The sequence below is a fragment of the Episyrphus balteatus genome, chromosome 1 (assembly GCF_945859705.1).
Source record: "Episyrphus balteatus chromosome 1, idEpiBalt1.1, whole genome shotgun sequence".
Taxonomy (NCBI): domain Eukaryota; kingdom Metazoa; phylum Arthropoda; class Insecta; order Diptera; family Syrphidae; genus Episyrphus; species Episyrphus balteatus.
Genome location: NC_079134.1, coordinates 66615546 through 66629206, shown reverse-complemented (window position 1 = coordinate 66629206; position 13661 = coordinate 66615546). Strand labels below are relative to the sequence as shown.

The 13661-nt window shown below is 33.4% G+C and overlaps 1 protein-coding gene across 4 annotated transcripts in view; it reads left to right on the top strand.

Annotated features, from left to right (window-relative positions):
* LOC129905672 (leucine-rich repeat-containing protein 15) overlaps positions 1–13661 on the top strand; it is a 364926-nt gene that overhangs the window by 251518 nt on the left and 99747 nt on the right. The window contains exon 5 of one of the 4 annotated variants that reach the window (XM_055981213.1): positions 10352–10506. The exons of the other annotated variants lie outside the window; for them this stretch is intronic. Within the exon in view, the coding sequence (XP_055837188.1) occupies positions 10352–10369 (18 nt within the window). The 3' untranslated portion in view covers positions 10370–10506. Of the gene's footprint in view, positions 1–10351; positions 10507–13661 lie in introns of those variants that run through there. 4 annotated transcript variants of the gene reach the window in all.

The following is a 13661-nucleotide window of genomic DNA, read 5'->3' as shown; positions in this document are numbered from 1 at the left end:
TTTAAAAAACGGCTCCTACAATTTTCGAAAATTTTTTTCTAAAAATACCTTTTTATACAAGAAATAAAATGATATATTTTTTATTTTTTTTTAAGATAATTTAAAACGGAGTTTAATTAATTATAAAAACAGATTTAATTTTTTTATACTACTTATGAAATTTCTTCAAAATATCAAATTTTAAATTTCTTGAATGAAAAGCTTTAACATTATAGTTACTTTAAGCATAAGAGCAAGTACGTGCGACCCCAGTCGTGCAATTTATTTTCTTTTTTTACGGAACCTTGAATAACCCTGCTGCATCAGTTTAAAGGCAAATATTAGTTTTTTACCCAACTAAGTACTAAACATTTTTACATGACTCTAATTCAATGAACCGTAGTGTAAAAAAAATGCACTACGATGTTTCGGCAAGTTACCGCGAAAGTTGGTGTGTTCAATTCTCTTTTCAAAATGGTATTACATTGTTGAGGATATTCCATAAATAACCGAGATAAAATTTTTTTCTTAAGAAATCCGACTGTTTTATTAGGTAATTTGTCCATATTATTTAAGTTTTGTACTTTTTAAGAACCTTTTAGAATAAAACCGCCACAGGGTGACCATTTTTTCGACTTTTTTTCAAATGCCCATAACTCACAAAATGTATGGCTGCGATTTTTTTAATTATTTTTCTGATAACTGTCACCACCTACCCTATCTACCGTTTTAGTTTCGACGTTAACTTTTGGGACACCCTGTATAAGGAAAATTGTTTGAACATATTTAGTAACGTTTTCTATAAGAACTGTTTTCCATCTTTCAATGTCTGTTTAAATCTTTCTGATGTCTTTTTTATTGCCCGAGATATCTTTAATGGGAAAAAATATTTCTTTTTCCCAAATTTTTGACAGTTTTCGAGCCCTTTTGACCGTTTTTTATTTATATCTTTTTCGTGTTGATAGTTATATTAATCAAATTAACATGAAATATAAATAAAAGCCAGGACTATATTTGTGCAAAATTTCAATCATTTTCATAGTCACACTTTAGTAATATCTTTTTACATAGAGCATTTATAAATTTGATTTATTTTTATTTTGAAAAAAGATAATATTATAACCTTTCATTTCATATACCACACATAACAGTTCATGCTCTACAAGCTAGTAGGGATGGGCCGATATTTCAGTAACAGGTATTGAATAACAGGTATTGGAAAGTAGCAATAACAACTTGCTACTCATCAGGGAAAATACCTGTTACTGAAATAACAGTTAATATTTTCAGTATCTAAATAAATTTAAATTAAATTATTTTTTTTTTGCAATCCAAGAAAATTTTCGGTAATAAGAAGGTTAATAAAATGAAAAATACCTACTAATTATCTAAACAACTTTCTCTTATCGGTAATAATCTGTAATACCTGTTACTCGGATCAAAATTATCTGCTTAGTCAAAATTATCAAGGAATTTATAATACCTGTTACTTTTGATAAAATTCATCTTTGATACTTTCCGTTCAGGCGAATAATCTGTTAAAAACACAAACGCTCCTATAATACCTGTTATTCGGATCAAAATGATCTCCTTACTCAAAATTATCAAGGAATTTATAATACCTGTTACTTTTGATAAAATTCATCTTTGATACTTTCCGTTCAGGCGAATAATCTGTTTAAAACACAAACGCTCCTATAATACCTGTTATTCGGATCAAAATGATCTCCTTACTCAAAATTATCGAGGAATTTATAATACCTGTTACTTTTGATAAAATTCATCTTTGATACTTTTAGTTCAGGCGAATAATCTGTTAAAAACACAAATGCTCATATAATACCTGTTACTCGGATCAAAATTATCTGCTTACTCAAAATTATCAAGGAACTTAACTTATTTTCTGATGTTTTTCTTGAATTTTTTTATTTGTATTTTTATTATTTTTAATTTGCTCTATTACCCGATGGTATTTTTTCGTTAACGTGTTCGCTTTTAAGATTGGAGACTTCAAAATTTTTTGTTTCGCTTCAGCTGCGTACTAGGCTTAAAGCTTAAGCCAAACACAACTCTGCTAATATTCTGAAAAACATTTAAACGCGGCTTAATTTTGGAGAGAATTTTGTATGCTAGCTTAAATTTAGTTCGTTCTGCGTACTTGGCTTTAATCAAGAATTTAGTTCATAATTGAGGAGTGACTTTTCAAAAGGGGATAAAATCACTTTCCACTTTTTTAAAACTAAGTATGTAGATCTCTTCTTTACATTCAAATGCTTTGCTTAGTTTAATCACCAAGTTAACACAAACGACAGGCAAAATCTGAAAATCGTATGAAAAATAACAATTTATCATTTAGTTCTTTTTTTTTCGATTTTTTGATATATCAGATTTCAGAAATGACAAAAAGTGTTTGTATCCGGTTTTGAAAAGTCACTCCTCAATTATTACCGGCGTTCCTTTGTGGGCATTTACTGCTTATATAATAAACTGCTCTCTGCTAGTACTTAAAGTTGCTTTCAGCTACTTTTACTGTATTGAAAAAGTAGTTCAATAAATGTTTCCAAAGGAACGCAGCTATTTTATGATCTTGGTTTGTTTTTTCACCAACTTAGAAATTAGAAAGAGAAAAGAAAAAGAAGTCTCAAAAAGAGCCCAATTTTGTTGATCCCGCCTTTATTTCTGTCAAATTAGAGCAATTAAAACGTATCGTTATTTTACCGTTTGTCAGCAACAGCATTCAGCACCTAAGCAACCAATAAGAAGATGAACTTTTTTAAAAGAGCTTCGCCAAATTTCTCAAAAAAGATAAGCACTTTAAACAACAAACCAGGATTGTTGTAATTTTCCATTTTGTATGTTTTATTTACCCTAGGATTCATATTTATTGATAACGAAAACCTAAGAGCGATAATCTTGTTTCTTTGAAAATGATGTCAAGAAGATATAGTAAATAGTAAACAGTCGGAAGACGAGAAGAGTCAAAAAACTTGACTATACCAAATATGTAAGTCATTCATCACTTTTTTTAAAGCATAATACTATTCACATCTCTTTAATAATTTCGTCGTTCTCCCCAATACCTGTTACTGTAAGAAATATTTCTATACCTGTTATTTTTGGTATAATTTTACATACGAAAAATGAGAAAATGTAAAATTAATACCAAAATTTCGTCGTTTTCCCCAATACCTGTTACTGTAAGAAATATTTCTATACCTGTAATTTTGGGTATCCATAATTAATGGTTTCATTATAATTACAGAAACAATTTCAGGTTTTAGTTATATTTTGCATAAGATACGCATTTTATAACTACTTAAATTGCCACAATTTCAGAAAAAGCCTGTGTGTACTATGTACACGCGATTGAAGTTATACTTCTCACCATTGAATAATTACCATATGCAACTTGCCACACACAATTTGCCACATCCAACTTGCCAAATGCAAATTGCCACATGCAACTTGCCACACTCAACTTGATACATGCAATTTGCCACATACACTTCCACATGTTGCATACTGAATGCCACATTCCTCGTGCTACTTGACACATGCAACATGCACTTGCACCATGTTTCATGCCACATGGTACTTGCCACATGCCAGATGCAACTTGCCACGTGTTGTGTTTTTTTTTGCCGTACTGCGGCATACTACATTTTTAAATACTAAAGTACTGCTAACTCTAAAGGTGAAACGACAGCCCTGCTGCCCAATTGTCAGCCTCTGAGATGGTGATCGCGTCATAATCCCTTTGACATTCTTGTCAAAAAGTAAATTTTCATAGCTCACCGCCGCAAAAGAAGTATAACTTCAATAATTTTCTGCTCTTATTAAATATCATTCTCAAAATAATGAGATTGCACTATCGTTCTTTAGTGAAAATTGTATTACTAACTGTTATTTCAGTAACAGGTATTTATACCTGTTATTAGGAAGTAGCAATAACAGGTAGTAACAGTTATCCAAAAGTAGCAGTTAAGCCCATCCCTACAAGCTAGACAATCTTGAACAATGCCCTTCCGTAAAAAAAATGGTCACCTTAAAAAGAGCGGATTGGTACCTTAAAGAGACGACAAAAATATTTTGCGGAGGTTTTCGGCATTTAAATTTAGCATCAGATTAAAGGCAATGATTCAAACTACAAAATATAAAAAATTCACGATGGCACTCTTCGGCACTTTTTTTTAATCGTCCTATCAAAAAAAAAATGACTTACAACATTCAGTTAATAGAAATAGAATCCGACTTTTTTTTACAAAAAACAAATTGAATTTAAAAATACATACCACTAGCATTTTCTGACATTTTTTGTTAAACTCAATTACTCACTTTTATCATAAACTATCACTTTGTAAACACTTGTTAACTCGCGGACGTTAAAGTAGAGAGTGAGCAAATCATGAATGATTACATTGAGATGCTTCCCATGAATAAAATAACGGAATCAAAAAATTATTTTTGTTGTTTTTTGTTGTTTAAGAATATTTACTTTCGGCCTAACGGTATTTTTTATGCTGACAACAACTTCTTTTTTCGACGTTTGACCAGCTATGATGACTGAATCGACCAGTGTGCACCGAAGGTTAAAATTGCGAAAAATAAGCAAGACCATGGGGATCTCCTCTGAGCATGTTTACCACATTTTGACCGAAGAAATGATGTTAAAAAAACGTTCCGCAAGGTGGCTGCCGCGTTTGCTAATTCTTAACCATCGAAGGGGTGATTGCTGAGTCGGTATTAAAACATTTTTTATGACATGCAAACACTACCTTACTACCTAAAGCACCAGAACTGCTTTTAATGGAAAAGCATCACTGCATAAATGAATTCATACTATTTAGCTTTACCAAAGATAAATTTTATATTCTTCTTCTTCTTCCTTTTTCTCGGCGCTGTTATGATCTCGATGTCGAGGGGATCATAACTATCCCACGTATCTGCTTCACACTAGTGATCGGCCTGTGGGGTTCGCCGGGTTGACCTCAGAAATCGGCGGCAAGCCTCCCGGTTTTGTATTGTTCCATTTCTAAGGCCAACTGAATGCTGGTGTTTTTCATTTGCTTGTACCAGGAGTTTTTAGGCCTACCTTTTTTTTCATTTCGTGTTGGAACGTTGTATGATAATGCTTTTTTGACGGGGTTCTCAGGATCTCTCCTTTGAACATGGCAATACCAACTGAGTCGGACGTGTTCAATTTTTTGGGAGATGTTGTTTTTAACATGAAGGCTTCTATTTTTTGTGGATGATAGACTGTAGATTTTGTTATGTTGATGTTTTTTACAGATGATTATATGTTATATAAGAGAAAAAGAATGTTTTATACTTATATGATGATTTTTTATTTCTGGTGTTTCGCTTGCTGCTGCTGCGTGCTGCTTGTATGGTGGTTGTTCGTCAAAGAGATCGAGCATTGGGAAAATTGCAAGCAGCAGCATTTAACGAATATAATAACAAAATGAAATGCATGAAATACAGTAATGCACAAAAATTAAAAAAAGAGAGTAGCTCAAATTTAAGGTGAGTTATACAATGTTTGGTTTCAAATATTAAAAATTGTTTTTTAATTCAAGTAGGTATTGTTTTCAAGTTTTAAACATTCAGCCCCCCCTGGAAGACTCCGGTCTTTCAGTAAAAGGCAAGGGAGCAAGTTTGACCACTGGTCTAACGTAGGTTCCATTGTTGGTTTTTATAGTAGCAACACGACATCTTTCGTCTGCTTCAAGATGAGTTTCGGTGACACGTCCAATGACCCACTTAGATGGTGGCAAGTTTGGTTCCCAACTAGGACAACATCGTCAATTTGTAGATTTCGTTTGACCTTTGCCACTTTGGTCGATTTTGCAATGAGGTCAGGTACTCTTGGTGCCAGCGCTTCCAAAAACTTTGTGTAAGTGCCTGTAAAAGATACCAGTTATTTTTTATTGAAACAATTGGACATGAAACGTCAGGTGAAGGGACAGTAGAATAAGATTCACCAATCATAAAATGTGATGGAGTAAGGGCAGTAGGTTCGAAGTCAGGTGTTGGCCACATAGGGCGTGAGTTCAAAAGACTTTCAATTTTGGCTAAAAGAGTATACATCTCTTCGTAGGTAAGTCTTTGATCGCCAATAACGCGTTTGAGATGAGTTTTAACGGATTTTACACCAGCCTCCCAAAGTCCTCGAAAGTGAGGTGAGGCAGGCGGTATAAATTTCCAAGTGATTTGGTCTTTGGAAAGATGGTCAATGATGCAGCTGTTGCGTTGCTGGTCAAGAAGAAGATCATGTAGCTCTCCAAGTTTCCTTTTCGCTCCATTAAAATTTGTCGCGTTATCACTCCAGATTACCGACGGTTTTCCGCGCCGCGATACAAACGGATCGAGAGCTAGGAGAAAGGCATCTGTCGATAAGTCCCCGACGAGTTCGATATGGACTCCTTTGGTTACAAAGCACACAAACAGAGCGATATATGCCTTGACAAATTTTGGATTTCGTCCGCGAGATAGTCTTAGGTTGATAGGACCTGCATAATCGCATCCCACCGTGCTGAAGGGGCGTGAAAAACGAACGCGTTCCTTTGGAAGATCACCCATCAGTTGAGTAGAGACCGTTTGTCGCTGGCGAAAATAATTGAAGCACTTGTTAACTATATTTTGTAATAGGTTTCTGCAGCCGAGAATATAAAAATTTTTTTTTAGTAAAGCAATCATCAATGTCACGCCGGAATGAGAATATTGTTCATGAATCGAATTCGCTATAAGTTTTGCAATAGGATGTGATTTACACAAAATGATTGGATGTTTCTCATTAATAATAATAATAATAATAATAATAATAATAATAATAATAATAATAATAATAATATATTTTATTTTTCAAAAATTTGATACAAAAACAATATAATAATCTTAAAGATATAATAAATCTTAAAAAATTCAAAATTTTAAATCTTTATATTGATTTTATATAATAAAAAAAGAGATAATATATAATTAACAAAATAATATGACATTAACAATATTGTTGTCTGTCAGATTGGCAAATGCTATAAAAATATTTTTTTTTTTTTTTATATTACAATGTTTATTTCATTTTGTTTTTATTTATGTTTATATTTAATATGAAATTTTATTTACATACACAGGTACATACTATATATATATATTTCAATATTTATTGTTTATTAGAAGTACTCATTAATAATTAAGTTTCTATATTTCAAAACCTCTAAGAGATACAGATAAAAGGTTGTGTAGTTTTGGCCATTCATTTTAATGTAAAACTCTTCTTTCGTTAAACTTTCTTTCCCGAAGTAGAAAGATCTAATTCTTTTATAAATTGGGCAGATTGCCACAAGGTGAAAAGTATTTTCAGCTTCATCCAAGTTACAAATTGAGCATATTCCATTTGTGTTTTCTTTAAATGCCCGAGCATTTATATTAAGAAGTCCGCCTCTTGCTTTAAAAATCAATGATATGGCTTTAGCTCGCAACCCGTCATTAAAATAAGACTCGTCTTTCGGATATTCAAGGCGACAATATTCATCATGAAACTGTGACATTCGTGCCATTTCTACATTTTTTTCCCAAGACTTACTTATTAAAGTTTCAATTACGTTTTTATGTTTCATATTCCAATCAGTATTTTGAGAATAAAAGTTCAATTCTATTCCAGCATCCTCAAAAATTTTAGCCCAATCATTAACCCAGAATGTTGACTTTTGTATTGTTTCCTCTGCTAACATTTTTGGGAGTCGGTTTCTTGGATAGCTAAAAACTTTCCGTATATACTCAAAATGTAGGCTGAGAGTGAATATAAACATTTTATTGATCCCAGTTTCGAGGTGCAACATATAGTTGGGTGTGTTTTTTGGAAGAGATAACATCTTTTTAAGGAAAAAACGCAAAAGTTTTTCAACCTCTACATGCTCACACTGTCCCCAAACAGGCGCCGCATAACACATGATAGACCTCGAAGCTGCCTCAAAAATTTTCAACTTATTACTTTGGCAAATATTCTGATTACTAATAAAAGAAGAGCACGTAGAATTGATAGCATTTTTTGAGCTTGTTAATTTTTGTTCCAGATGTTTCTTGTATTTGAGATTGTAAGTTAATAACACCCCGAAGTATAGGTATTCATTGACTACATCAATCTCGGACCCATTTAGGTACCATTTTTGTTCAAGTGGACGCCGCGTACCTTTTCGAAAAACCAAACATTTCGATTTGGTTAGATTAATAATTAACTTCCAACGTTCGCAGTACTCTGCAAGTTTATTAATCATGCTTTGAAGTTCATGAGGGGATTCTGCCAATAGAACCAAATCATCAGCATAAAGTAACACCTTTATTTTAATGCCACATATTTCAACTCCCCCAGGCAATTCGCTATTTAAATCGTTTAAATAGATTGCGAACAAAGTTGGGCTTAGCTTACAGCCTTGCTTTACACCTTGGCTGACATTAAAAAAGTTAGAACCTGAGGTACCATCCCATACTGCTGACTCAGTATCACTATATAGCATTTTCAAAAGCCTTACAATTTTGTTTGACATTCCAATGGATAGCAATTTAAATAAAAGAGCATTTCTTGGAATCGTGTCAAATGCCGACTTAAAGTCAACAAAAAAAGTGAAAACCTTCTTGTTTTGTTTAAATTTTAAGTGAACAATGCTGTTCAGGTTGAAAACATTGTCAACGGTCGAGTAACCTTTACGAAAACCGGCTTGATACTCATTTAACACATGATTTTCTTCCAGCCATCCATTGATGCGATTTAGAAGTAAGCTAGTAAAAATCTTATAAAGAGTATCCGACAGAGATAAACCACGATAGTTAACAACTTCATTTAGGTCGCCTTTTTTAAAAATTGGAACAATTACCGACTGACGAAACGAAGTTGGTATCTGTTCAGTTTCAAAGATATTATTAAAAAGTACCAAAATCTCATTAATGAAACTAAGGGGTGCGTTTTTATAAAACTCAAAAGGAATTCGGTCTAAACCTGGACATTTATTGTCTTTTAAATCGGATAACACAAAACACAATTCTGTTAATGAAAACTTTGAATCAAGAGCTGCATTTATCACGCTAGGAAGTTGTTGAATTTGCAAATCTGCATTGTTTTCCGATGACAAAAGACTACAAAAATAATCTTTGAAACAGTCTACGGATAAGTTAGAGCCAACAATTATTTTTTTCTTTTTAAGAGAATTAGCTAAGGCCTACCAATCCTTAGAGTTTCTTATATAACTAAGCTTATTAAGCAGAGCGTTTTTATATTCAAGTTTTCTTTCCCTACAAATTCTCCTAAAATGTTTGGCACTTTCATGGTATCTTACCCTCAACGATTCGATTTTGTATTTCTGATACACTCTTAAGCAACTAAACATTTTCCGCCTAGCGTTTGAGCACTGAGCGTCAAACCATTCATTTTTGGGATCATATTGGTAAGATTCATTTCTAAAATTATTAGAACTCAAAATTTTATGTTTTAAATTTTCGGTTTGAATATTAATATTTGTAAGATTGTTATATTCATTCAAATTAACAAGCTGGTCCAGTTTAATTTGGTACTCATGAAACATACTTGGATGCCAGATAAGCTTTTTTGGTAATATTACATTTTTTACAATGCTCGTATTTTCTACGGAGATTTCAATGCGAAGCGGCATATGATCAGAGTATGGTTTGGGCAAAACAGAGAACTTTTTTATACAATTTAGAAAATCCACCGAACAACAACAATAATCATTAACTGACTTACCCATAGAACCCAAAAAGGTTAATTCACCATTTTCATCTCCCACCGTTCTACCGTTTAAAATCACTCCACCGCAGTCATCAAGCAATTCGAGAAGTTTTTTCCCATTTCTATCCACACATTTATCACAAGAATTACGCGTCGTCGCAATACTAGGACAATTCCTCAAAATATCTTTATCCAAAACTTGCAATACCCCAGTTCTGGCATTCAAATCACCCAAAATACAAAAGTCAACATTCTTTGTATTAACATCAACCATAACATTCCTTAATTCATTAAAGTCAGATAACCAACTCGTGCAGTTTAGGTACCTTGGAATAAAAAATACACTTTTACTATCAAATAAACCTTTAAGTATAATATTTTCATTTAAATTAACAAAATTCAACTGGAATTTACTTTCAATACATTTCTTGTAACCAAAAATACATCCACCCTTAGCTCGGCCATAGTTAGAAGTTTTAATTGCATCTATCCATCTTACAACATAATCTTTAAAATAAATGCCAAAACTACTACGTTTATCATGCAATAAATGAGTTTCAAATAAAAATATAATATCGAATTCATTAATAAAATTATAAAAATTACCATAAACTCCTTTATTCCCTAAATTAGCTACGTTATAAGAAATAATCTGACAGACATCTATTTGTTATTGTTGGAATGAGTTTCTTTGATGTTGATGTTGACGCTGATGCTGCTGCTGGTCTTGCCGAGTTTTTTTTACAAGCACAGTGTAGTTGTTGTTGGTTTTCCGGAACAGGTTATCGAGTTGCTGTTTGCCTTCTTCAGTGCTTGCAATGATTGCAGAATCAGTCCATTTGAAGAAGGTGTTATCGACATATAATGTTGGGTCTTTAAACATACATTTGACTTGTGCATTGTCTTTTTTAATTATTTTTTTTATTTGTCGCAGATTGAATCGTTGATTCCTTTCGATTTCAGTGTAGGATGTTTCTCATTATATGACAAGTGAGAATGTTCGAGACGTCCACCGACACGAAGAACACTAGATCTATCAAGTGGTAGAAGTTTACTTTTAGACGGGAGTGGTTTACCCTTTTTCAAAAGGTCAATTTCGAAACCGAATAGTGAAGATTGTGCATGTTTTATAAGAAGTGTTTTTGCTTCAATTATTTCCTGAGCGTATAGGAAAGGAGAAGATTCTTTATTTTTACTGAAATGGGCATTACGATAGAACCGATATATGTACGCCACTACACGAACGAGTTTAAACCAATTGGAAAAGCGAGCAATTAGTTGGTCAAATATATTTTCAGAATTCAAATTTGAAAAGAATACCTGAGCCTTTGTACTTTTTCGTTCTTCCAACTCTTCTTCAGCAATATCATTTATGTTGTACTGTGACACTGACCATTCGGGAGAATCTTTTTTCAACCATGAAGGTCCATTCCACCAAATGTCTGTAGAAGCCAAAAGTGAAGGTGGTATTCCTCGGGATGGTACATCAGCTGGGTTTTCCGGTGAGCGAACATGATTCCAGCATTTGAATGGTATTAATGTTAGTATTTCTGAAGTTCGATTTGCGACGAAAACAGACCATTTCTTAGGCGGGGCAGATAGCCAATGTAGGACAATAGAAGAATCTGTCCAAGCGAAGTCCGAGTTCCAAAGGAACTTCTTCGTCCCATGCCAGCTTTTCGCGCCATAAGTCCTGAATCAATATTTTGATTGCGACAACAACTGGTGAAAGAAAACCTAAGGGATCGAAGACCCGAGAAGCATCAGAAAGAATTCGACGTTTGGTGCAAGTTGTTGACTCTGGAAGAACGACCTTGTAGGAGAAGCAATCCTTGAATGGGTACCATTGTAGACCAAGAACTTTCACCATGTTTGACTCTTCAAATTGTACTGGAGATAGCTCGCTCCTCTGGCAAGGAAAGTAAATTATGTTGAATTGATTCAATACGGCTTTTGTGAATTTCATAAAATGGAGTCCAAACTTGCGAAGCATATTCGAGATGGGGTCGAACGTAACAATTATATAAGGAAAGTGTAACATAGGGGTCATTAAATTCCTTTGCCCAACGTTTAATAAAACCGAGCATAAAGTTAGCTTTATTTATAATGTAATTGATGTGTTCAGTGAATTCTAAATTTGAGCTAAAGTGAACACCCAAGTCCCTGAAACGGTCAACTCGACAAAGTTGCTGTTGCAAAATGCAATAATCAAAAACACTCGGAAATCGTTTTCTAGAAAAAGTAATTGTCTGGCATTTAACTGGGTTAAGTGTTAGACCATTTTTTTCACACCAAACACTAAAACTATTATTATCGTTCTGTAAAAGAACGTGATCATCGTTAGATTTAATTATTTTGAATATCTTCATGTCGTCAGCAAATATTAAAATTTCACTCGAACGCATGCATGATGTTACATCATTTATAGCGAGAATGAATAAAAAAGGGCCCAGGTGGCTTCCTTGAGGAACACCTGAGTGAGCAATGAAAGAATCTGAAAGACAGTTTCTAAATTTTACCTGATAGGACCTATTAATAAGGTATGATTCTACCCACGCTATGAAAAATGGCGAAAACCCAAAAGCTTTAAGTTTAAAAATGATGACTTTATGACTAAGCTGATCAAATGCCTTTGAGAAGTCTACTTCCCTTCCCTGCTCTAATGCATTTGAACATTTATGAAGAAAGGTGAGCAGGTTTGTTACAGTTGATCTTTTTCTTACAAACCCGTGCTGCTGCTCACATATAAGATTTTTACTGAAAAAAGCGATACTCTCACAAACAACTTGTTCAAAGACCTTCGGAATGCAAGATAGTTTGGAAATAGGTCTATAGTTGGTAATTAATGTCTTATCACCTTTTTTAAAAATTGGAGTAAGAAATGATTTCTTCCATAGACACGGAAATTTCCCTGATTTGAGGGACAGCTCGAACAAAAAGAGAAGGGGCTGAACTAATGTGTTCCTACACTTTTTTAAAAGAATTGGGGGAATGGCATCTGGACCAGATGAATAATCATCTTTTAGCGATGAAAGAAGATCTAAAACTGTGTCATGCTGCACAGGAATATTGTTACAACTCGTTTGGGCATAGGTATGTAGACATTTAAAATAATCTTCATCAACATCAAAAGGTGCATCAATAAAAGAGTTGCGAAAGTTATTAGCGAAGGCATTGCAAATGTCAGATGGTGTTTGCAACAACAAGTTTTCATGGATAAAATTAACAGGATAGCCATCAGAGTTTTTCTTCGTGTTCACAAATTTCCAAAACGATTTAGGATCTCCTTTCAAAGAAGAAGCCATTTCGTTTATATAATTGGTATAAAGAGTATTAGAGAGAATCTTAAAATCTTCGAAAATTGCAATATAATTGTTGTGATCAGTTAAAGAAAGAGATTTTAAATAGGTTTTCCATGCTCTGTTTCTTCTATTCCTAAGTGTTCGCAGTTCTTTAGTGTACCATGCATGGTTGAAATTACTTTGTTTAGAAATTTTGAGAGGGATAGTGTTATTAATGCAGTTGTTAAGGATGCTATAAAAACTGATAACTGCTTCATCAATATTAGTATACGTTGATATAGTATTAATACCAGAATTATTTAAATCTTCACATAGCAACTGAAAATTAGCTTTTCTGAAGTCAGGAGTTCTTGAGTTCTTAATACAGCTTGTTTGCTGTAAGTCCGCAGTAATAATTTTATCTAGAAAAGCAAGTTCAGTTTGTGAAGAAGTCAAAGAAGCTTCTTGACAGGACTCATCTTCAGAAAGAATCCAATCAATGTGTGGTAAGTTAAAATCTGCTACAAGTAAAATGTTGCTATTGGAGCAAGACAAGTCCATTATATAATCTATTGCCATAGAAAGTTCAGTATAAACAACGTTCGAGCTTTTTGGGGGAATATATACATTGATAATGTATACGAATCTAGTTTCAAAGGAAA